General features: G+C 40.9%; 2 protein-coding genes across 2 annotated transcripts in view; one reads left to right on the forward strand and one right to left on the reverse strand.

Annotated features, from left to right (window-relative positions):
• The window catches only part of LOC143179994 (transmembrane protein 114), a 102,063-nt gene that overhangs the window by 34,872 nt on the left and 40,765 nt on the right, over nt 1-26,426 (reverse strand). The window contains exons 2-3 of the mRNA XM_076379481.1: nt 15,264-15,891; nt 11,090-11,336 (exon numbers count right to left, since the gene is read on the reverse strand). Coding sequence (XP_076235596.1) covers nt 11,090-11,336; nt 15,264-15,296 — 280 coding nt within the window. The 5' untranslated portion in view covers nt 15,297-15,891. The remainder of the gene's footprint in view (nt 1-11,089; nt 11,337-15,263; nt 15,892-26,426) is intronic.
• LOC143179674 (uncharacterized) lies at nt 22,723-23,604 on the forward strand. The gene has a single exon (XM_076378987.1). It carries the CDS (start codon nt 22,723-22,725, stop codon nt 23,602-23,604), a length of 882 nt encoding a protein of 293 aa, XP_076235102.1.

Raw genomic sequence — 26,426 nt, forward strand, 5'->3', positions numbered from 1 at the left:
TTTTCAACGGACTTTTGGATCGAACGTTTGTGCGAATATTCGTAATACAAGCCGAGTTCTTCTACAAATCTAGTCCTTTTTCCGCGATATTCCCGTTGTGTATGTAGCTTTCCTTCAAATTCTTCACCAAGACTTCCAGTAGCGTGTGCAGGTTTTTCGTAGGTGGATTTGAACCAAAAGATTAATCGGAGAGTGGCCACATTAACCCTTTCTACTCCGACATTTCATAGAGTGTGTTGATTTGCCCTTTCGATTGTAAGAAATAGGCAATTTAATGTTATTCAATGATACCCTTGTATAGTTTTTCAATATTTGCGGATAAGGGAATCATGATGTATGTATGTGTGAAGTGGAACAGACAATTTACATGAAAGTGAATGTACTAACCTTTTCCACTTTTATAGTGAGTGTTCTATGTTGGCTTATGGATTGCAACCAATGAACAAGATTATTGCTATTCAATGATATTGTTGTGCCCCACGTGGTGGCTTCGCAGGACGAGGGACGGAAAATGGGCTTTGGGTCCGGTAGTGGTTAAAGGATTAGAATCCACCGGGTGATTTCAACAAAACTTCGTTTATTGAGCAATGATGCTGAACAGTTCAGGAGGTTACAGAGGTCGTTTCGATCTGTTATCGGCCGTGGCATACTCGAACTCCTCGATTTCCAACTCTCTCGAGTTCTGTTCGGCGTTTTTTGGTGAGGTCGCATATTACCATAATGGTTCTGTTAGCAGCAACGTTAAGATGTCGATGCTGAATTAGCGGAATGTGCTTAGCGGAACGTGTGTCTTTCTAAGACGTTCTCGGGTGACGCAACTATGTTACACGGATGGGCATTGTCTGGCACAACAATATTCATAAATTTTGACTGAATTTTAGATCCTGTAGCCTTGTCGAATGTCGTAAAATTTTATGGTTGTACTTGATCTTCGTCTTATTTTGATCTCTAGAATTACCCTTACATTTATCCCGTGCTGTTTAGAAACACCCTGTCTACCCCTCATTTGAGGTTAATGTCGGATTTATTCTAATTATTAACGCTCATATGTTAATATCGAAGAAATACATTAGAATTTGTCTAGCCTACAATAAAAATGAATGATATGTAATAAAATAAGAAATATGTGAATATTTACAGGTCTTATAATTACTAATATACAGACAGATAAGTAATTAAATAGAAAAAAATAGTGTTAGAATTGTTGATTACAGAGATCTAATAGGGTCCGGATGAGGTATTAGAAATCGGGTGTCGCAAAGAAAGTGTACGCTGAGAATTTAATTTTGTCTGTCCTGAAAAGGACAGATGTTTATTAAGAATCAATAAGGTGTTCCCGAAATGAGGGAAGAGGGGATAGTCCGATGATGACCCTGGACCGATCTTGGTTCTTAATGCAGATAATGGGCCCCTCTCTTTCGGCAGCGGTCAGCGATGCTGGCGTCTAGAAAAAGGAAGGGTTGGCGAAACCGCACCAGTTAACTTGCGAATACTTCGAGCTGAACCCTATGCTCCCAACTTCAGGCCTCGACGACGAGCCTATGTGGAGGGGAGAGTAGTACCTTGCCGTAACGCCAAGGTAGTGCAGTGGATTGTATTACCGACGTCTCTTCGCACCGAAGAAATCGTCAGTAGGTGAACGTACAGAGAGGAGGAATCCACCTTTCTGCGTTTATTGCACCTTATAGTAAAGCTTGCCTCGTACAAATCACGGCTAGAGCTAAGATTCGTGAGCGTCAAGAAACACTATAACTAGCAGAGGGTAGTCTTGGTGGCTGATAACAGCCAGAGGCTCTACCACGCGCCGTTCACCACAACGTGTGCATCTATTTGTCACACGTGGGCTGTTGCTAAATGAAGTGGCAGATCGCGGGTAACGCAGAGGTGCCTCACTTACGTTAACCCACTCTGTATTAATGCCGATTATCAGGGCTCAACCAAGCAGTGATCTATGGTTACTCCGCTGACAAATAGCAAACTCAGGGAATCAGGGAAACCACCCATGCCAAGAGTGCAGGTAGTCGCCAAAATTGTCACTAAACTGCGTTTTCGATACTCTGTCGCACGTATCCCACGTGTTAGCCGAGCAGAGTAATTGTAGGAGTCGCAGCAGACAAACACTCAGCTTTAGAAAGCGTGTAGATTTTCAAGACTCTGATGACCAAACTATTTGAACTCGTTAGGCTGTTCTATTAACGCTGAAATCCTTGTGGCCTATCGAGCGATTGGTGCAAGACTGACTCTCGAGCTCGAGTGTCTCCGCGAAAGCGCGGAGCACCCGAAAAGTCGCTACGCGGTGATCGCTTATCATCGTCTGTCTGTGTCTAATGTGTTACGGTTTCACTCTCTCTCTCTCTCTTTTAGACTCCGATATCCTCACTTGACATCGGGCCTGAGATTCGAACAGCTGATCGAAATCGTTTGTCTGTTCGAACGTCAACTGTAATAACTAAACAATGAGTCGTACGTCGAATGTACCGTGTCTGTTGTTGGCGCAACTGAATCTCCTACCGAAAGCGATCTTCGGTCGGTCACGTATGCTAATAGATAACGATTTTCGCGGACGAGGCAAGGACTCGAAATACTACCGCTTTTAAACAAATAGAAGAAGATGAAAAACATATGACGGAAAGAACAGAACAGAATAAGGTTAGGAAGAGAGAGAATAGCAGCAAAAGTGTAAAAACTAAGAAACACAATAAAGAGGCAGCGTTAGGTACTAAGTTAGGTACTCATTAGTAACCTAAAAGTGAAAATAACTCTTAATTGTCACATCAAGTGCAATTTTTATTGCAAAAGTGTTCCTATCACTATCTTTCTCTATTGAGTATAAAAAAGAAGATAACTCATCGCTATCCACTGATCCTAACCCAGATAACACCATATAACCCAAGGACGTCCGTTTCATATCCAGTTCATGTCCGAATGTCCTACGTCTATTTTGGGCATTCTTAGGCTAAGACTTAAATTTTGGATGTTTCAGAAACATCCGTTTTAAAAGTTCTATGAATGTTCGGTAGATTTAAATTTCGAATCTTTCAAGAACGTCGGTAGTGGACAACCCTAGAAACCGTTAAAGCAGCCCTGTCCAAGTCGTGCCCGCGACCCGCTGGGCATTTCGTGGTACCCGTGGGCAATCAGTGGCAACGACGGTCGCGAAAGTGTGGGGATAGTGACGTACTGTGTAGCGTAGTGGGGAAGCGCGTGTTTGAATGCATCAAAAGGACTTCCATGGTAAGCACGACGCGACTCTCGCGGCCTTCGGTCTCGGGTACCGAATCGAAGCAATCCAAAATGACTGCCCTTTGGCACGAAGCTTCTGTACACAACACCGTCTCATATCTCATAGTCACTAGAGCAGCTATCACTATTTGTACAGGAAAGGACTCGCCTATATTGATTTTGATCTGTCCGCAAGCAAAGCTTATTACTGATTGATTGAACTCTCATACCAATCCGCACAATTTATATCTACTTAGCGCCATTATTTCGCAGGTAACCATCCCGTTCAACCTCCGCCGGTCACCAGAGATTTCCCCGAGAGCCAGAGCGGTCGACCCGTCGTGACCCAATCTTGTTATTAACCATGAACATTTTCAATTAACCCCATTAACGAATCTCGTGACTCTTCCTGTAGCCTGGCGGCCACAGATTGACCATTTTTTATCTCACCATGCACGCTTTTTAACCTTCACACTGAGGGAGATGGCCGCCCTTCTGAGGTTTATGGCGGCCTAAGGCCGACGTTTTCACGTCTACCTTTGCACGCTTGGCTTGAACCACGACTAAACGCTGCTGCGTAGTCGAGTGTTTCTGTCAGCGAGAATTCGCGCGTTTTTTAGGGTAAATCCGCGCGTTTGAAGCCAATGCATCCGCAGATGCATACATGTCGAGACATCAATATTTACTCCGGACCTCCCGCTATGGCTCTCTCCTTGGGACCCTCCTAGCCACGTACACTCTCACCCTCGTACAATTTCGCCCTTAATCTTACACATTCGCTGAATTCATTCACCTTACAATGTTTTGATCACGTCAACCCCCTCGTATCGGACGCGGACGCGTTCGCTCATTCAGAGCTCCTTGGATAATTTGGAAATGGTGTTCCTTGGCGAGTCTTATACTCAGATTTGGTCTAAACACAATCCGTACAACGTTGTGAGTGAGTCAATCACGCTCCACACACTTATACCTATCCGCAACACTATTAGTTAATCGTTTGATTATTACTTTGGTCTTAGGATATTTTTTTTCAACTGTTTCTAACCAAGTACCTTCATAAATTAGGTTCACATAATAATATTGACGTGGATTTCTGCTTAAATAGTCTACATATTCAATGTGTTTGCTTTTCCAATATTCTATATCAAAACTATAGCCTTGTAGAAAAACCCACCACCTAGCTATTCGAGGTTGTGAATCCTTCTTATTCTGAGGAGCTTCTATTGCATTACAATCTGTAACGATTTTAAATCTGATACCAATTAAATACACTCAAAAATGTTTCAAAGCGTTCACTATCGCCAATGTCTCTAACTCATAGAAATAATAACAAGATTCTTCGGGTATTCTTCCTACTATAACACTGTTGTTATGCCTACTGTAACGTCCCTAAAGCGATGCTACGTTGTCCATGGAAGAGCGGCTTTCCGATGGACGAAAAGTGGGGTTCGTGTGGCGTGCGGTTAAGGAGTTAAAATCCAAAGCTTAGATCTTTCTTGACAATAATTTATTCAGTAAAACCCTATTCTAATTCTAACGTAAATACAATACTAACGCCTATTCTAATTCGTTAAATATTTATAAGAACAAATAAGGTTAATTATTATGTACAGACGAGGTTATGTTGATCGTAATCGTTATGCGATATACTTCTATCATTTATCTCGATAACGCGAGAGTTAGGTTATGTGTCTATGCTTAAAATTCGTGAATAGAAGTTAGGTTATGTGTCTAAGCTTTTACATTCGTGAACAAGAGTAATTATGCTGTTATTAATTATTAATCCGTATTAATTGCGGTAGAGGATCCTCTATTTTAGACGATACGCAGTGTAAGTGTGTGTGTGTGTGCAATAGATCTTGTCTCGTATGCCCTGGTCGCTGCCGAAGTTATAGGTGGCTATAACCTAAGAGCGGTCTCAAGGTTTCATGAAACATATAATCTTTGCTTGATTGCCTAAGCATCCGTAAGCCCTTCGTTATCTTTTCTACATCAGTCGCTCTCTTGGAGAAAAGACTCTTCAGGAGCGGTCTTAGAAATGCGTCCGACTAGGAATGGCTTCTAGCGCTTGTTGGCAAGCGATTCGTCTGCTTACGGCAAGCACGAACTCTATATTAAAGGAGCATCAATTACTATTTGGTAGAACGGTCGCTACCCCTAAAGGAGCGGTCTCGATCTTTAGTATATCAGCTACCTCCAAGATGTCGCCCGTACTGCACTTGCTTAGAATCGTCGTAGTGCACCTGTCATAAAGTTACTCAAGATTGAACCTGTAAAGGAGCATCGAATACTCTTGATCTCTGGAAAACGGTCGCTACCCCTAAAGGAGCGGTCTCGATCTCACTGGACGAGTATCTCAGCTGCCTCCCAGATCTTCGTCTATTCGGAACCTGATGCCAGAGAGAAGTGAGTTCCTGCTGCTTTCGCAGCTCCTTATATACCCGCCAGTCGGAGTTCGCACATGCGCAGTTGTTCTAATTCTAATGGCGCTCTTATTCTAATAGTGACTGTTTTAATATGAAAACGTACGAAATATGTTATACTTATATGAGAATGTAATTAAAATCTATAATATATAATGTGTGTCGTAATACAAAAATGTCTATTAGTAAATGGATGAACAGAATACGCGCTTATATACAGTAATAAGATAGAAATAGAAAGAGATAGGCATATTTACAATAAGATGGAGAGAGACAGCGATAGTAGAGAGAGATAGAGTGAAATAGGAAGAGACAGAGACAGAGTCGTGGGGCGTTACACTACTATAACACGCTACGACCCTTAGTTGACTGCCTATTCTTTGAAACAGTATAACTTCGTATTCGATCGAACTTGCATCAGTATGCAATTCTGTTTCCCTGTTTGAGTCGAAAACAACAAGGAGTGGCTGTGAACTAAACTTCTCCATTATAATGTGTCTACGAGCCTCCTGCTGTTCCTTATCCCTGTTACGTTCCGAACAGGAAATTTTTCGAATTTTTAACTTTCGGCCATTACGTTGGCCGGAATGTGTCACGACAATGCTTTGTCATTATGGAATTTCTTAGTCTGGCACATTCTGGCCTTTGACGATCAACATTCTAAATTATAATTATTGCATTGTATTATATACTCTCTCCTTGGAATCGTCGTCAAAAGTCGACGACGCGAATGTGTGTGAATGTGTGTGAGACGTGTGAGAATGTATGTGAGAGTGTGTGTATTCTTCTGAAGTCTCGAAAAGGTGAGCGTGAACCTTAGCCGTAACAACTATCGTTACATGTTGGAATTGCGGGTCCTCATGTGCTTGAATGAGTGTGGTCTGAGTGTGTAATCAACACCTTCTATTGCGAATCGAACATCTTGTTGTCCATGATGTCTGTTAAAACTAATCGCAAATTATTCATAGGGCTTCAATGCACCCGTATCTTGCATGAATTGGGATACTTACGAATGATTGCGGGAAAACCTTGTAATGTAACGGCGTTTCGAAAATTTGAAATGAGAACCATTCGCGTTTGGTTTTAGAATTCGCACAAAAACTGTATACAGCGCGCGACACAACGCGACGCGCGAGCGACGATACCATACGACGAAAACGCCGAGCGTTTCCCGCAAAAGTGTGAAAAACCTGTATGAATTGTTACAACAAGTTTAATAATTATTGACCGTCGTTAATTGTAAGGAGCAATGGAGAATGTTGTACATGTCTAGCATTGCGCAAAATATTGAGCAACTAGTAAATTGTGGAAGAAACCGGAAGGAGAACACATGCGATATATCAAAGTGCGAGTTGACAAACCGCGCGACGGCTCCCGCACGTTGCCTCACCTGATTCGTCAGGACCTCTCACGGATACGGCAGAAGATCACTCTATTGGTGATCCACGAAGGATCCTGCCTATCCTGATTTCCGTGATCGATCACTTTTCGTCGACAAGTCGCGAGGTGCGTGACGGGAGACTGTGGGTTAATTATATTCTCTTTCTTTCTTTCTTTCTTTCTTTCGCTTTTTCCTCAATTATCAATTGTTTCGAGCATAGATTCACAGGAGTGAATGGACTCAATCGCCTACGTAAAATTCTGTAATCCGTTCGGATAAAACCATAGTTCAATTTGAAATTTAACTCTTTAAACATTCCACGTGTGTTCTCTTTCCTCTTTTACAGTATTATCAGCATTTACAGTCTACACTACAACCTTCTGCAATTCATATAACGACAAGGCATACCTCAAGGATTTGATTCGGTTTATGATTGGACTTGATTTCCGGGAAAGATTGATTGTGTTTATTTCTACAACTGCGTGAGTCTTTTGAATATTATCAGATTTTGATTTATATATATAATTTGATTGTCTGGAATTGTTTTCATATTCTTTTGTATGGATTATACATTAATTTTTCTTCAAATTATTGTACATGAGCTATTGCCTTTTGTTTAGCTACGTGGTTTGAAAGACATCGATATCGCCAGTCGATATCGTGGATTTACCTTGGTATCCTTACGGCCACCTTGGCGCGGGAGATCCACATGCATAGCACGATCTAATATTTTTTTTGCGATTATATATGTATATATTTTATTTCTTTTTTTTGTATCATACGCGCCTTGATTAACATCATATAATTGTTTTTGCGCGTATCGATATAATGTTTCACGTATGTATTTAAATGATTATTTTACGGTTACGTGCTCATTCAGCGTAGTGCGTTTAATTTCTTTTCTTTTCATTTTTTTTTATTCTACATACAATTATCCATTGTTAACGTTGTTAATTTTGTTTATGAAGTATCAGAAATTTATAATATATTTATTTTTCCTTTTGTCTTTCATATATACATTGAATTGATTATTTTACTTTTTCCAAATACAGTATTAGCATAAGCCTTCACCTCTCGGGAAAATCAGTCACGCACAGCGGGGCCCGTATGGGACTAGATGATTTCCTAACCCATTTACCTTTATCTTTCTTGGATATTTGATTAATAAAAATTTAGATATACTCGCGTATCGAGGCCGAGCTTCTTTTTCAAAGCCGCTCTGTTATCGCGACCACACTACCATTTCACACTGTCTTAGCATATTCAATTCATAGGCAGAGTAGTGGTTCGAACTAGACGTTAGAACGCATAGAAGTATATTTATCTATAAAAATACATCCCATCACTAACCTGTGGGTTGGTTGTGTATGTAACAGACAGAGTTACGAATTCCGTTCGTAACAAACTGGTGACATACGAGCGTATGGAGTTTCGGACTCCACCCGTAACACCCCACTTCTACGGTGCATTGCCCTTTATCAATTTTGTACTGTATGGATAGCAAATTCAGGAATAAATTTCCCGAAATAATTAGCTAATCCCATAAACTGTCGTACTTGCTTCGTATTACGTGGTATTAGAGACTCTAATACAACTTTTCCTTTTCGTTTCCCGGTCTAATTCCATTGGAAGATACCTTTATACCTAAATATTCGATTGAGGTCTTAAGAAATTTACATTTTTCTATGTTTAGAGAAAATCTAGACTTATTGAATGCATCTAATACTAAATCTAATTTCTCTGTTCCTTCTTCTATAGTACATGACGGAATCAAAATATCATCAAGATAAACTAGGGCTACTCTATTCTTCAAAGTAATAAGGAATTTATCAATTGCTCTCTGAAAGACATTAGGAGTGTTAGGAAGTCCAAAAGGTGTATCTGAAGATACTCATAATGTCAATCGGGCGTAACAAACGCTGTCTTCTCTCAACAAACGCAGCCGTGCCGATTTTCTTTTGAATTGTTTTAATACATTTAATTAGCAGGGTCGTAGAAAATGGGCATTATACCGATTGATAATCGGCCAGCATTCATTTTTCAACTTTACGGTGAAAACCAGACGGCGAAAACCAAATAATATGAAGCTGACTCTTACAATGAGTATTTCGAAAACTCAGATATTCCGAGAGTAGGAGTTATAATTAAGACAAAAAATCTAAATCCGGATACCCGAATACTCGGAGCCATGTTCGGATATTCGGATACTCGAAACCCAAATGCTCGGGGCTCGGATACTCAAGACTCAGATACTTGTAAATCCGAGCCATATTAAAAGCTCTAGTACTAATAGACTAGCTCTCTTAAACATATTCTTGAATACACGTATATTTAATTTACTTATACCATTGCAAAGGCGTAGTGACAATACCATGGCTACCACACTTTTATTAAAATTCCTAATTTATGAGCAATTTATCCAGAATGAAACAGTTATGTGATATTCATTGAGTGAATTAGATTAATTGCAATTTTATTTAAAAAAAATTCTGTGTTATGTTTACATTCGTAAAAGGTACACAGAATGTCCTTTTGAACATTCGAAGAATGTCCCGAGAATGTCGGCAACGTACGATCTTAGGATATCTCACTTTGTAAATTGAACGTTCCTTAACTTTCCGAACTTAACCTTAACTCTGAACCTTTTCGGAACGTCCATCAAATGTACGAATGTTCGACTTGGACATTGTCTAAACGTGCATAAGATATCTATGCGTTGTCTAGGTATGGGATGAAATGATTTCCTAACCCATTTACCATTATCTCTTCGGGATAATTTATCAATAAACATAATAGATATACTCGTGTATCGTGGCCTAGCTCTTCTTCTACCTAGAAATTGTTCTATTATTGCAACTACACTACCTGTTCCGCCGAGGAACAAGAATAGGCACAATCGAGACGGTCCTTTCTCCGCTCGACGAAGCAATCGTTTGTTTTATTATTGCCAGATGCGAAAGTCAGAGTCCGTTCGAAATTCTATCTTTAGATTTCAATAGCTAAGGGTCACGCATCTGGCGACTAGTATAAAACAATTTCGAGCTTTCGTCGAGCGGCGGAAAACAAGCAATAAAACATCTGCGAGACACTCGTGAGGACTCGCCTTGCTAATCCGGAGTCCCGTTATTCCTCCTCAACCATGGCCTTCAACCGGGGAGGAAGCAGGCTTCCTCCACCACCGTCACCGGGCCACGGGACCTTCCGTCACCACCGTCGCGGGACCAAGGAAGTGGAGGTGCTGTCCGCCCTTCCAAGGTGACTGAGGGGGATGCTACTGCTCAGATCGATAGCCAATCGATTCGACTGGTCAACGCCCGAAACGAGTTGACATCCCTACATGCGTATCTCGGAGGGGATGAAACCGGAGGAGGAAGCGGACTCCGGAAGCAAACAGAGTCGTTATCTCAAAGTCGTAGTCTAAGAGTCGTCGTCAAAAAGGCATCGAAAGGTCGTCGTCTAAAAAGCATCGAAGAGTCTCAAGTTCGTCTTAATACAGTCGTCTAAACTAATTACTCAAATTTAATTAGGCGAGTAATCTCCGAATCGCGAACACGGCTTACAATCATGAAGATTTATATCAATTCGCGACGCGACACTACCACTCCGTATAATATTGTTAACAGCGATTGTTAAAACTGGGTAACTGCTCGATAAACTTATATAGATGAGCATAAGTATATTAATTTATAAAATACATCTCGGGTATGGCGTAGCTAGACCGTAACAAATTGTAAGTAACGAGCGACAGACGAACTCCGCTCGTAACATCTATTTGGATAATTTAGTGTAAAGGTGGATAAAATTATTCTACAAAATACAAGTGATCTTATTGTGATTTTAAAAGTTACAAGATTTGTTTTTGATACTTAATAGAAAGAAACTATTAAATTCAGAAAGCCACTCTAGTCACTTGAAATTTTGACAATAAGTTCAAGCATTCATGCAAAAATGTTTCTTGCATAAATTTTGACAAAGAGTTTGAATTCGCATTGATACTAAACAGTTTTTGTACAATTTTGTACACATCAACCTATAGGATATTCGATGGAAAAATTATACTTACTGTAAGGCACCATGTCAGTCGAATTAACAAATTCCGGTGCTACACCTCGTATACAACCTCTCCAAAGGCCCATGTGTTTATAGATTAACCTTCTACCAGCCTTGCCAGCATCCCCAAGAGGCAAACCTCCTTCGTCCGGTGCTTCGATTGTAAACCAGTGATCTGTTCCAATGGCCACTGACCACACACACACTGACAATCCCACGAGAATGGTGCAGCCGAGAAGAATTCGTCTTTCAAAAATAACCTGTGCGCGACAAGTTGATGGTTCATATTCAAAATCATAAAAATAAAGAACAAGATAGCTATAAATGAAACTCAACTGATCATAGTTTAATCTATGTTTTAAGCTTTACACAAGAATTTAAACAACATGAACACTAGTGTTTCAAATTTTAATATTACAGAAAGGAGATTAATCCGTCGATTTAATGATTATTATTGATAACTACATAAGAACATGAGGACTAAAGATTGTTCAGCTAGATGCAAAAATGCAATTTATTCTGTTGTTTCCCGAAACGGTTGAAAACCTGATTATACGTTTTACAACATATTTCAGTAATGAATAATTATTCACCTCTTAGAAACAGATTAAAGCTTACCAGGAAATGTTACGGACTTCGGGTGTCCGATTTCAATCAAACTTTTTTTGGTGAATCTAGACCAAAAATAATTCGAGTCATATTCGAGCGTTTGTGCGAATGGCCATATTTATAAAGATATTTAGTGTTGAAATTTCATCGAATTAAGAATTCACTTATAGGTGAAAGAAAAAAAAAATTCTCAAATATTGTATTAGCCGTGTGTTTAACATAGAATACTATGACTCCGCGAGTCGTCGGTTTGATTTCCTGTCTCTAGTGTACACTTCTTTTTATCTTTGTTTTTCGCAGAAAATTTCACTTCTGCAAAAGTTATGATAATTTTATTATTAATATAATTTTTTAAAATATGTCTGAAATATGAAATTTATATTTCGAAACTTATTCATTGTTACTTTAAACAACATATTCATAAATTTATAATGAGCAGACGTATTTTAAAAAATTATATTAATAAAATTCTGATAATTTTAAGAAGTAGAATTAAGTGGAAATTTAAGAAGTAGAATTTTCTGCAAAAAAAGAACAAAATAAACAAAGTGTACACCAAAGACAGGAAATCGAATCCACGACCCATGGAGATGTAGTATTGTATGTTAAGCACACGGCTAATACAATATTTGAGAATTTTCTTTTTTTCTTTCACCTATAAGTGAATTCTTAATTCGATGAAATTTCAACACTAAATATCTTTATAAATAAAGCTCGTTCGCACAAACGCTCGAACATGACTTTAATTATTTTTGGTCTAGATTCAGCAAAAAAAGTTTGATTAAAATCGGACACCCGAACTCCGTAACACCTCCTTGTTAGTCGGTAACAATGTACTAATATGAATAACGAAAAGATTTGCTTGATTGTACATGATTCTAAGGGTTTTATATTCGCGGATTTTGACGGAATGGAGATGACTAAAACCCTTAGTTAGTGGTGAACGTGTTAGCTACAGTAAATTATACTTTCTTATTCTATTTATTTATTCAAATTAGATTAGCTCTATGATATATAACATTTTACAATTACACGCACTATGTGAGAGTTTAAAAAGTCTGTTTAAGAGCTTTCAGTCAAATCGTGAGTATAATTTTATGTACAGCAGTTTGAAATAAAGCTACTGGGTGACTGAAATAATCTAATTGAGAATTCTAAATATTCGCTTGCTTGGATGTCCCATTTACTCGATCCACGTGTTTCTGATCTTTCTGACAAATTTAAGCAAATTCATATGAATAAATAAAATCAACTTTTCAGACAAAAAGCTACATCATATCTTTAACGTCTAATAGGACAGAGTTAGACTAAATTAGTTTACAATTTGAGTAACCCCTAAGAAGTTTTAGCCGATGTTTATGATTCATTAAAAAAGGATTAATGAAAAGTGTTTCAAAAATATATCACTTATTATCCGTATTAATATGTAGAATAACGAAACGGAATAAACATTTGCTCTCGATTTTCATTTCTGTGAGAATACTCTGACTGCTCACACAATCGTACACGTATACACACACACACACAACAATATTAACTATTCTTCAGTTGTCGTTTTGAAATAATTATGCAAGATGCATCAATCTAGTTCACTATGTTATACCATGAATTTTTGTATTTAACGTACAATTATTATGAGTTGTGTAAAAACATACTTTCAACACAATTTATTTAGTTACACAAGTAAGACAACACGATATTTATCAACATAATGTTTTATTTTTTGTAAATCCTAATTATACTTCAACGCTCCGCCCCTCCCACTGTACTCCCTCCTCAAAAAGACCTAGTTCAGACCTAACTTAATCTATATGTGAAACCAAGCCATTCTATTCTGATTTTAAGCTGACAAAGGAACCTCCCAAAGCGTAAATATTCGATTTTGATGACCCATGGCATGTTTGTAGATTAGCCAAAAATATTAGATACGTATCTTTTTGTATCTGCTGGAATTTATGTTAAAGGAGAGAAAACCACCCCCAATGTTGGGGGTAAAAAACATATTTGACTTACTATTTCTAAAACTATTGTATCTTGCTAAATGGTGTAAATGGGGCAGTGAACAATACATATTATAACATAATAATTTATTTCATTACAAAGATACATGTTTTTCATAAAATCACTCATTTCAGGGCTCAATTTCGCATAAAGTGTAGTCTAACTAGGATTTCTATTATTTTGCTTACAGTGTAAAAATTCAAAATTCTATTTTATCCGAATTTTGTTTTTGTTCATAGTATTCACATACAAATTTGTAAAAAGTTCGATCAATATTTAATCAAGGAAAACAACAAAAACGTGCTATTTTTTAATATATTTTTTAAATAAATTAATATTTTCAAAAACTGTTTATATAGATGGATTCGTCGATGAAAAATATGCAATTGCCCCACTTACACCATTTTGCAAGGTGCAATAGTTTTCGAGACAATAAGCCAAATATAATAATCCCCAACATTGGGGGTGGAAAAACTTTAACATAGATATCAGTAGATACAAAAAAATACGTGTCTAATATTTTTGGCTAATCTACAAACATGTCACGTGTCATCAAAATCGAACATTTACACTTTGGAATGTTCCTTTGTGAGATAGATTAGCTTAAGTCTGGATTAAGTTTTTTTAAATATTTATACGATATACCTACATATTTACCAAATAAATAAGCCAAAAAAGTTACCATAAATAACTCTTACAAAGACTGAGATATCATTTTGACAAACGTGGTTGCTTGAGAAATGTTCTGTTTTTAATAATCAATAACTTCCTAAAAACTAACGAACGGCAGCTAAACTCTCTTGAGGGTTACTCAGGTGCGTCTCCTTGATAACATATGTCGAGGTCAAGGTTATCTAGACTGTCTTCTCTATAGGTACTTAATACGTACCATACTTTTAAATTGTACAGTACTTTTGTCATTGTTATGTCATTTCCTTATGTTTCAGTATTGTAAACTCATCATCAATCTCGAGATGTTAAAACAAGAATAATGGGAACTGTGATAGTAAAAGTAAAGAAAATTGAAATGAAGTTATTATATAACATAGAGCTTTGTTAACTGAAGAATTTGTAGCTACGTTTGTGTAGTAATTACGAAGGCTGTGTAATAGATTCTATTAGTGTTACGAATATAAAGGGTGTCCCAGAACTGATGGTACGAGCAAAAAGGAGGTGGCTCTACGTGAAACAATCAGATGAAAATATACAATAAAATTGTTTGATATCGTGGTTCGTCTTCAAGAAAATTGACTTGAATTTTAACCAAAAATGGGTGAAATGAAGTATGTACCCTCGAAATTTTACTTCATTACTGTTGTACTTGATTCTAGTTCAAACACAATTTTCTCGGAAACGAAACTTGATAACAAAAGTTTTTATTGTGTACTTTTGTTTTATTCTTTCCTGCAGAATAGACTAGATTTCCACTTATACCACTAATTCTGGGACAGTCTGTATATTAAGATGAAAAACGATAAAGTAACTTATCAACTACTATCTAATCGCAATATAATTTTTTAAATTAAGTTTCCAGTTAATCGGAATCATTCTTTTAATAAGAAATCATTTTTAATTACCTGGTTGTACAATGCCTTCATTCGACTCGCCATTTTATTGGATATTCTGGATACTAATTAAGAAGGTTGTATTTGGCACAAATATATCGACGATATATCCTTTGTTGACTTAATTTAAGTCTCTTGCATCAATGCGCCACTATATTGTAGATTTTTATTCTGCGTGTGTTAATAATTTAAATCTTTCATTTGTAGAAGCATTCCTATATATTTTCATTGGACATTTTCAAAACGTTAAGCATATATTGATTTCATCGTATCATTAAAAATACCATCCTTTTCTTTTAAAAAATTTATTAATAATTTGAATGCAGATTAGTTTATTTTGTTTTGCGAGATTCAAAAGTAATTGTACCACTTCCTTGTGCTTTTATTTTCTGTTAAATATTTGGCTTATTTTTAAGTCAGTCTGTAACTATTTTAATTATTTTTCTCTGGAATTCATCTTGACTGCTTTCGTCGGTTTTGTCACTAAGTTCCATTCAGTTACTTCCATTTCTTTTCTTTGATGTCCGTAATTAATCTTCTTTGAAGTATCTTAATTTACAATTCTCTCAAAATTTCAGCAGGTCTATTTGGCTCAATTTATCTTCGGAGATTTCTCTTTTCTTCTTGGCTGCACTTGAAACTGTTAAAAATAATACAAAATGCTTATTTGATTTTCAAACAAATTAAAATTATGGGTATTAATTGAAAAAATTAAAATTTCTTCAGAAAATAGAAATATAACTACAAATAATACCAGACTTACACTTCCAAATTTTTTTTCGATATAAAAGCGACAATTCATACAATTATTCCTTACGGGTATATGATACTTTTTCTAGTTCAATATAAAACTTACACAACTCTAAAATTGTATGACTTGTGATCAATAATTAATATATAACTATTATTCAAGATTCAGACTATACAGGGTGTCCCAAACTAAGTGCGGGAGCCGGAAATGGGCGATACCTGAGGTCAATCTAAACAACATTTTCCTTTGCAAAAATGTCCTCCGAAGCTTTGTTAACAAGTTATTAACGAAAAACCCCGACCAATCAGAGAGCACGAATAGCGAGCGCTCGGCCGACCAGCGACAGGGCACAAGCTACGCGGAGCGTCTGCTTTCACCGTGCTCGAGGCTCGTACAAGAAACTCAAAATGTTTACGTCAATGCTCAATTTCTTCTAAACTATTGGATGAAAAATTATGAAAAAAATTAGGACCACGTTAACTATGAATTTGCTTACGACTTTTTCGACCCGAAGAGGAGACTACCACCTCCACTAAAAAAAAGTAACCGAGGAAGATCCAACCTCGTTGGTGTCAACTAAGAAATCAAATTCGAATATTTCGACGAAGCTACACCCCGAGAAATCGCGCTGGAGGGATGCGAGGGCACGAGGAAAGAGACTTCGGAAAAAATCGCCAGTATCGATCGTAATTTCGCCGCTGAAGTGTGTAACATCTTGTTTTTATTTACGGAATGCCGCAGAACGTTTCAAAATAATCGGCCGTCGGTCATTAAAAGGTCAAATGCTCGTTTCGTGAAGTGATCAGTGTTAGTGACCGCGAAGTGTTGTAAATGCAAGGTGGCTTCTTGTGGTAATGTATACCAGCGATCAGCGCTACCTGGGATCATCCCCTAATGATCGCAATCGGAAATGTGATCCAATAGAGCTAGTGTTCAAGCAGCAGGTGAATTCCTCTCCGAATGGGTGAGTTTTACCGATAGTAATTACTCATATTACTAGAGTCATATTGTTAATCTCAATTTATTTAAATACTTTTTGCCTTGGTCCGTCATAATTAAAAAAATAAAAATCAATGTTTCCGTACTTTTTACTGATTATAGCAATTAATTCGTCCAATTTTCGTTCATTCATTATGAAATGAATATTCTTGTACAGTTTTCAATGTTTTAATACACAATAAAATAACGTACAATCCGTAGGAACTACGAAAACGTTGCTTTTTATTTTTTTTGCTATGGCATTACTTTACTATATCGGTATTTTTAAATTCTTTTTCGCTGTTTTTTATTTTTCACAACTTGGATAATTAATTTAAAAATTTGAAAAAATTCTATAATATATGTCTGAATATTTAATGTGGTCATAATTTTTGTCATAATTTTTCATTCAATAGTTTAGGAGGAATTGAGCATTGACGTAAACATTTTGAGTTTCTTGTACAAGCCTCGAGCACGGTGAATAGCAGACGCTCCGCGTAGCTTGTGCCCTGTCGCTGGTCGGCCGAGCGCTCGCTATTCGCGCTCTCCGATTGGTCGGGGTTTTTCGTTAATAACTCGTTAACAAAGCTTCGGAGGATACTTTTGGAAAGGAAAATGTTGTTTAGAATCACCCCAGGAATCTCCCATTTCCGGCTCCAGCACTTAGTTTGGGACACCCTGTATGTGTGTATATATTTTGAGTTAGGTCTGGATTAGGATCGATACATTTTAAATACAGTAACAATACGATCGAGGGCCGTTTCGTCCACACGAACAAGAGCCGCGATCAGACCCGAGCGCAGCGTCCGCATCATCAGTGTAGTGGATTAGAGTACTTTTCGTAGCATTCTGCATATCTCGGCGACCGAGAGCAAAGGAACCCGAATCGTCAACCAGTCATGGACGAGAGCTGTACTCGGGTCTGGCCGCGGCTATCGAATCGACTATCAGACAATCGACTACTCAATAGACTACCTGTAACATTACTAGATACGTGGATGAACGTGACCTTTCTTTCTATAAATCAAGTTTTATGTATCTGTGAAAATAATCTAAAAGATAATTTGTTATAGCCAATAAAATTTCCGCCTTATACCACGCAAATTTCATATAAACAGTTTTTTTATATCTTATACAGCTTAGGAAATAATGGACTGTACAGTGTTACGCGGGATACCCTGTATCTATACATAGGTGGTAACGCGCTAGGCTACGAGTGAGCGATGCGATGCGCGCCGCATGCCGAACATGACCGATTGTTACTCGTAATCGCGACAGCTAATCGATGGTATTGAGATATTTCAATTTCCTATGCGTGCCTGGTGGTGTATCCAAATGCACACGACTGTTTTGAATATACATGTGACCTACTGCATTTATTTCTTCATTACACATAATCTAACTGCGACATTAGACGTGTATAGGATCTCACAATCTCACCTCGTAACCGCAATGAAATGAAGAACATCAAAATGCACAGATCCTATACCTGTCATCTATGTCTTTACCATTGCTCGAGTTCGAATCCCGTTCAAAGCTGCAACTTTTTTTTTATTCTACAAGTAATTTTAATATACAATTCCAATCTTTATATACATCTGATTTTATATTATTTTGGCTCAAATTATTATTTTATTCCATAAAAGACTGGTTGTAAAAAAATGAGAACAGTGTAACTGTGTTTTATGGCTATCTGTGTGGCTAAAATATGAATTATATTTTCTACAGTATTTTATAAATGAAGTAATATATGAAGCGAGGAATTCTAAAGTTAAAAAGCTAAAAAAAATTATGTATGAAATAAAAAAGTTACAGATTTGAACCTGCATGATAGCAAAAGACGGGCTCCGTATTCTTGTCTTCTCGGGCTTTCGTAAATATGTCTGGGCAAATGAAAATATCGCGCGCGGTTTGTGTCGTTTGTTGGCAATTTGGACAGTATTTAAAGAGCGAGAGAGTAAGGTTCACTTCACATTTGCGTTCTCTTTTGTCTTTTCGAATATGGCCGGAGTGGCCCGAAGCGCCGAGCTCACGTACAGGTGACTCCTAAGGTGGTGTGTGTAGTGGAGGAGGAAATTTTCAGTAACTCGCATCGCCAATTTGGGTATCACAGATTCCAGTTCCACATCGGCAGCCTTTCAAATTAGGCGTCGCCTGGTTCGCAAAAGCCCAACTAAATTTGTCACATTTTTTGCTCTGTTTTAACGATAACCCAGCCGAAAGCAATACTATGGTATGGTATTACGGCCTGACACTTTTCGTCCTTATATGAGAACATTTTGAACTGCGAAAGGGTTCATTCGATAGAGAAAAGTACAACGCAGAGCAGTCAACTCGCGATTTCGTTCAAAACACTCTCTAAATTACATAAAAATGCTTAAATTTCCATAGCTGTCAATGGTAGATTTTTGCTCTACTTTACAACACTCGTATTACTAAATATCAGTAGAATTTCGTTAAATCGCGAGTTGAATGCGCTGCATTGAACTGTTTTCTTTCGAATGAACCCATTCCCAGTTTAAAATCATCTCATATAAGGACGAAAAGTGTCAGGCCGTAAACCCCTGTTTTTGCCTAATTTTGTCGGTAATGTCGCCGCTCTGACATATCTGATCGTATCCCCTTAAGGGCCTAGGATCAGATATGTCAGGGCGGTGACATTACCGACAAAATTAGGCAAAAACAGAGGTTTACGCGCTGACGCTTTACGTCCTTATATTGAAACATTTTGAGATGGAAAAGGACTCATTCGATAGAGGAAGGTTCAATCTAGCCCGCTCTGGTCATTATTTAATCAGCTTCTGCTGATGTTCAGTAATATGAGTGTTCAAAGTAAAGCAAAAATCGACAAATTCACAGCCATGAAATCTAAGCATTTTTAGCTAATTTAGAGATTGTTCTGAGCGAAATCATGACCAGCACGGGGTAGATTGATCCTTCCTCTATCGAATGAGCCCTTTTCCAGCTCAAAACCTTCCAATATAAGGACGTAAAGCGTCAGCGCGATTTGGCAGTGCTTTTTGCCAGGTTAGAGATAAAACAGAGTAAAAAACTGACAAGTTTAGTTCCGCTTGAACACACCAGGCAGCGCCTAATTAGGAGGCCCGTGCTGCCCTGAGTTAGCACGCGAGTTTCGAGAATTTGACGCACTACTGCACATGCAACTATACGAGCTGCGTGTTTCGTTCATGTCCCACAAGAAGTCCCATGAAAAGTCATTCCGAGTGACATTGTAAGGTTCGAACAGAAAGTGAGCTCGGCGGTTCGAACTGCTTCGGACGGCTTCGGAAAGATTCGGAAAGAAGCTTGAAACGCTTCGGCAAGCGCAACACGGCACAAGCAGCCTTTTTGATATTATAGATATTTTCACGTTTCGACTCGGAAGGAGATTATTCGGTGAGATCTTCAAAAATTTTTATGAAATTTTGAGGGATGAGTTTAAAGATCAAGCGATGACATTCTCTGTGTATTTTGTATGAAAAATTAAATTAAAACATGTTTATGTACAAGCTGATACAATCGAGAAAGAGCGATTCTACATGCAATAATAAACCAAAAATAGTTCTTAGATCTCGGTTAGGTCTGGGTATATACAAAATAAGAGGATTTATTATTTAATAATTTATAATTAAATTTTACCCCACATTCCCGCCTCTTTCCCCCTGGCCAGGACCGCTGTTGCTGCCGCGACCCCAACCGCGGCTTCTCCCATACTTCCACTTGCGAATTTTCTTTTTAAAATCCCGGAACTGTAATATGGAAAATAAACACATGTTATTCACGAAGTTTACTTTGTTCTTGAAGAAAAAATGAATAGATAAATTACTTAGCGCCTTAGCATAAGATCGTCTATGATCTACGTACTCCGACGCCGGAGTCGGTGCAAACTTTAGAGGAGGCATGGCGACAAATGGTACGTAGATTATAGACGATCTTATGCTAAAGCTCTAAGCAATTTATTATTCATTTTTTGTTCAAGGACGAAGTAAACTTCGTGAATAACATGTGTCTATTTTTCATATTACAGTTCTGGGACTTTAAAAAGGAAATCCGTAAATGGAAGTACGGGAGAAGCCGCGGTCGGGGTCGCGGCGGCAACCGTGGTCCACGCCGGGGCGGAAGAGAGGGGGGTGGGGGAAAAAATTTAATTATTAATTATTATAACTAGTTAGAAAATAAATATATTAAATCAATGTATTTTTAGCAACGTCTCCTTTTATTTTGTATATACCCAGACTTAATTCAGACCAAACCCGAGGGAAAAATGATTTGGAAATAATTTGCCACATATACAAACAGATAAGTAAAATCCTTTTATTCTTATTGTTTGTAAGTAAATTAATAGGAAATCATCGTGAACTTGTTTTAGTTGTTTTTTAAAGGCTTGTATCAAGAACGTAGAAAGTGTAAAATTTGTAAGTATATCATCTTTTACATTCAAGTTGTATAAACTGGAAAAGTAGTTTTTATTAAACTGATTTACTTTTGCAGATCAAACCAGAGTTTACTCTCGAAATATTTCGCGAGTAACTCGTACCGCTCAATACCGCTTGCGGGTGACTTGGACCAAACCATAATAGCATTTTAGAAACGCGAGAGTAAGATTTGACGTTTGCCTTCTCTCTCTTCTTTCCGAAGCTATCCGAAGTGATCCGAAGGGCCAAATTCACGTACATACGGCTCGTGTAGTAGTGTGTAGAGTGGAGGGGGAAACACAGTGTGTAATAATAATAATATTATTTCTGTAAAGAAAACTGTAACAGCAGATACCGACCAAGAAATCTCGAAAAGTCACGTGACTACCCTAGGCTCTTAAGGCAACAATCTTTGTGCGCTTGTTTCTCTGCCTTTCTTAAGGGGGCAGACTCCTTCGGGGCCTACTCTGAATCGATTGAAGCGCTGTTGCGAAAAAACGGGCATTAGTGAAAATATATAATTTATACATGCGACTGTGGGGACCAGCGTTCCGTACTCCCAAATGTGGGAGTAGGGGAAAAGGCGATGCGCATGCGCGCAGTACGCAAGCGAAGACAGAGCATAGAGCGTGCCCGGCTTCCAGTGTAAGCGCACGTAGTAATAAACGTGAGTTTGATTACTGGACTGAGTTTCTCTACACGCTTCCCATACGCACTGATCACTCAAGAAGAACAAGAGCAGAATAGGGCTGCTGATACAACGATAACCCTATACTGGTGACCCCGACGTGATCACGTGCGGGGAAAAACGGGCTACCAGCGTGGCTCGACCGGGCTTTGCCACAACCTGCAAACTGGGCACCGACGAGCTGAGACGGTCCTTTCAACAACGGACCGGCGTCCGCGGTGAGAAACATCGTCCACGGTGAGAAGCATCGTCCCTGCGAGTCGCCGAGTCTCCCGGATAACCACGAGGGGCTGAGTGGCGTGGGACAGCCAAAGAACAGCCCAGACCATCGGAGACAACGAGGAACAACGTGGACTACCAACGGCGGCGAAAGACCACCTTCTACCTCAGCGCATCCGCCGTCGTGGCCCAGACACCGTCAGGAGTCATTCTAGAAGGACCGAGGTACAAGGAAATCCGTTTCCGATTGCGCAAGACGCGTCGCATTACACGGCGGCCATTTTGTGTAGGCAACCGTGCCTCGTGGACGGGAAACGCGCCAAGCGGGCACACGAGCGCCACCGGTAACAAGCGAGCGTGCGTTAAACCGCGTTACTATACGACGCGACGACTGCGACGACGAGGCTGAACGCGCAAATAATGAATCCCGGCGAAAACCCCCAGGAAACCCTGGAGCAGCGTGCTGCCAGGACGGAGGCTGCATTGAGTGCGGCCCAAGCACAAATCACTGCGTTAAACTCAGGGCACATAGATTCGTATCGCGTTCCAAAAATTCCCGGATTCTTTCGTGAGGACCTGGCGCTCTGGTTTTACCAGGTAGAGGCATCGTTCCGAACCTCGCGCATTGCGAACGAGCGCACTCGGGCCGACACGATAATTGCCGCGTTAGACTCTGAAATCATAGCGAGTTTTCGCGACCTTGTAACATCACCGAACCTCACAAATCCGTACTCGCAAATAAAAGAGCGAATCTTGGCAACGTATTCCGCGTCATCGGAAAGCCGACTCAGGAAACTGCTGAAGGGTCAAGTTCTGACAGACGGGAAGCCAACTCAGATCTTGATGCGTCTGCGGAACCTGGATGACGAGCGATGTAGCGAGTCAGTCATAAGATCGATATTTCTGGATCAGTTACCGTCGCAGTGCCGAGCAATCCTCGCGGCTTCGAAAATCACCGAATTATTGGAAATCGCGTCATTGGCCAACCAAATCGTCGAGGCAACGAATGTAGGGCCTAATTACGCGGCACCCGTGTCCGGCGCGGCGACCCCACCGACGCTGGAGGCCAAGGTAGACAAGCTCATGGCTGAGCTCGCGAAATTAACAACCCAGGTAGAACGTCTTTCGAAAGACGGCAAATACCGCGGGCGTGCGCGGGCGCGAAGCCAGTCGAGACGCGACGACAAGCGAAGTAGCTCTGAAAATCGAGAACTGTGCTGGGCACACAGGAAATTCGGATCCGACGCGCGGATGTGCAAGGGAAACTGTGGCTGGAAGGAAAAAACGGTCGCGGGAAACTGAAAGACCCCTACATCGCGGAGACTGATGCAGGGGAGTGGATATCGCGAAACCGTCTCCACGTGCGCGACCGGCGATCCGGACAACTCTTCCTGGTCGACACCGGCGCGGAAATTTCGTTACTCCCCGTTCCCAACAAAATTGCCCGCGAACCGAACGCGTTTAAATTATATGCCGCGAACAACATGGTAATTAACACGTTCGGCGAGGCGCACCGCGTTTTGGACTTAGCGCTTAGGCGCCCATTGGCGTGGAATTTCTGTATCGCCGACGTTCCGTATCCAATCATCGGCGCAGATTTGCTCAGGCATTACGGCCTCGTGGTGGACCTGGGAAAGCGTCGTCTCACGGACTCCCTGACGAGCGTATGTACACTCGGCGTCCTGAGACCGACGGCGTTGACCTCGATCCACACCGCGAACCCGTCGAGTCGGTACGCGCGAATCCTCGCGGATTTCCCGGAGGCAACCGGTTTAGCTCAGCAGACGCCATTGGAGGCACGCGGTGTCTCGCACCACATATTAACTCGCGGTCCACCGATCGCAGAGCGACCACGACGTTTGCCCCCGGACAAGTTGCGCGCCGCGAAACTTGAGTTTGAACGCTTGACCGCGGCAGGCATATGCAAACCGTCATCCAGTCCGTGGGCAAGCCCCATTCACATGACGAAGAAAAAGAACGGCCAGTGGCGGGTGTGCGGCGACTACCGCCGACTGAATGCCGTCACGGTTCCTGACAAGTACCCCGTGCCGCACGTACACGACTTTTCGGCGAATTTATTCGGGAAAACTATCTTTTCGTCCCTTGACCTACACAGCGCGTATCATCAGATCCCGGTCGCTCCCGAGGACGTCCCGAAGACGGCGGTGATCACCCCATTCGGACTTTTCGAGTACCTGGCGATGCCGTTCGGATTGCGGAACGCGGGTCAGACACTCCAGCGTTATATTTACCGGGCTCTCGGAGACCTGGATTTCGCGTTCGTGTACATTGATGACATCCTCATAGCTTCGTCGTCGGCGGAGGAGCATGAGAAACACATTCGAACCGTTCTTGAACGCTTGAAGAATTTCCATTTAAGGATAAACACGGAAAAGTGCAAATTCGGCGTGCCCGAATTAGAATTCCTCGGCTACATAGTGAACCGCGACGGGTTAAAACCGACCCCCGCAAAGGTCGAGGCGATCACAAAATTCCCATGGCCGCGCACAGTCGCGGAACTCCGGAGATTCCTGGGCATGGCCAACTTTTACAGACGTAGCCAACCCCACGCCGCGGTGGTACAGGCACCATTGAACGCGTATCTAACGAATTCGCGCAAAAGTGACAGGACGGAAATCGTGTGGACGTCGGAGTCTGAGGCCGCGTTCGACAAAGTAAAAACCGATCTCGCCGACGCGACGACCTTGGCACACCCTTCCGACGCGGCGGCGACGAGAGTGGTGACCGACGCGTCCGACTTCGCAATGGGTGCAACCCTCGAACAAAGGATCGACGGTGAATGGAAACCCCTTAGCTTTTTCTCGCGTAAGTTCAGTCCCGCGCAGTGCCGTTACAGCGCATATGACCGCGAACTGACCCTGATGTACGAAGCAATCAAGTTCTTCAGACATTTCCTCGAAGGCCGTGATTTCGCGATCGCGACGGATCACAAACCATTGACTTACGCTTTCTCACAGCGCTCCGACAAGGCGTCACCACTCAGGCCCGTCAGCTCACGTACATCGCTCAATTCACTACGCGAATTGAGTACATACCCGGAGATGAGAACACGGTCGCGGACCCACTTTCACGGGTCGAGTCAATCCGTCTTCCTACCGAGTTCAATCTAGTCGAACTCGCCAGGGAACAAGCGAACGACCCACAGCTCAAAGAGATTCGGGAGTCCGACAAGCTCATTCTCACGTTGAAGCGACTGATGTGGGGACCGGAACACACCCACATATACTGCGAAATGTCCGCGGAATCAATCCGTTCATACATACCCGTGTCGCTGCGTCGACAAGTTTTCGATACCTTCCACAACCTTGCACATCCGGGCGCCAAGGTCACGGACAGACTAGTCAGGCAGAGATATGTATGGCCTAACATGCACAGAGATGTGGCAAAATGGTGCAAGAACTGCATGCACTGTCAAAAATCAAAGATATCGCGTCATGTGCGAATGTTGCCGGGGCAAATCGTGGCCCCAGACGGACGTTTCAAGCACGTGCATATGGACCTCGTTGGCCCATTGCCGGACGACAGTGGTTACCGCTACTGCCTAACCTTAATCGATCGCTTCACACGCTGGGCCGAAGCGGTTCCTCTGAAGGAGACATCGGCCGAAACGGTGGCTCGCACGTTTTACGACCAGTGGATCGCGCGCTTCGGATCACCCGAGGTCCTGACCACCGATCAGGGCGTCCAATTCGAGTCGCGAATATTCGCAGCGTTGCTTAGGCTAACCGGATGCCATCGCATACGCACTACAGCGTACCATCCGGCCTCAAATGGCATGATCGAGAGGTGGCATCGAACGCTCAAGGCCGCAATAATGTGCCATGCGAACGTGAACTGGACTCGCGTATTGTCCACGGTATTACTCGGTCTCCGAAACCACGTGCGTCTTAACACGGGCACATCGCCGGCGGAAAACGTGTACGGAATCGCGCTCCGTATTCCCGGAGAATTCTTTCTCCCGGAGGACGTAACAGCCGATCCTCAAATATTCCTAGAGGAGTTTCGCGAATGCATGCGTAGAGTTCGCCCAGTGCCGGTCGCGCAGAAGTTCAAGAAGCGCGCGTTTGTGTATAAGGACTTAAGCACCTGTACACACGTCTTTT

This window comes from Calliopsis andreniformis, chromosome 5 (genome assembly GCF_051401765.1).
Source record: "Calliopsis andreniformis isolate RMS-2024a chromosome 5, iyCalAndr_principal, whole genome shotgun sequence".
NCBI lineage: Eukaryota > Metazoa > Arthropoda > Insecta > Hymenoptera > Andrenidae > Calliopsis > Calliopsis andreniformis.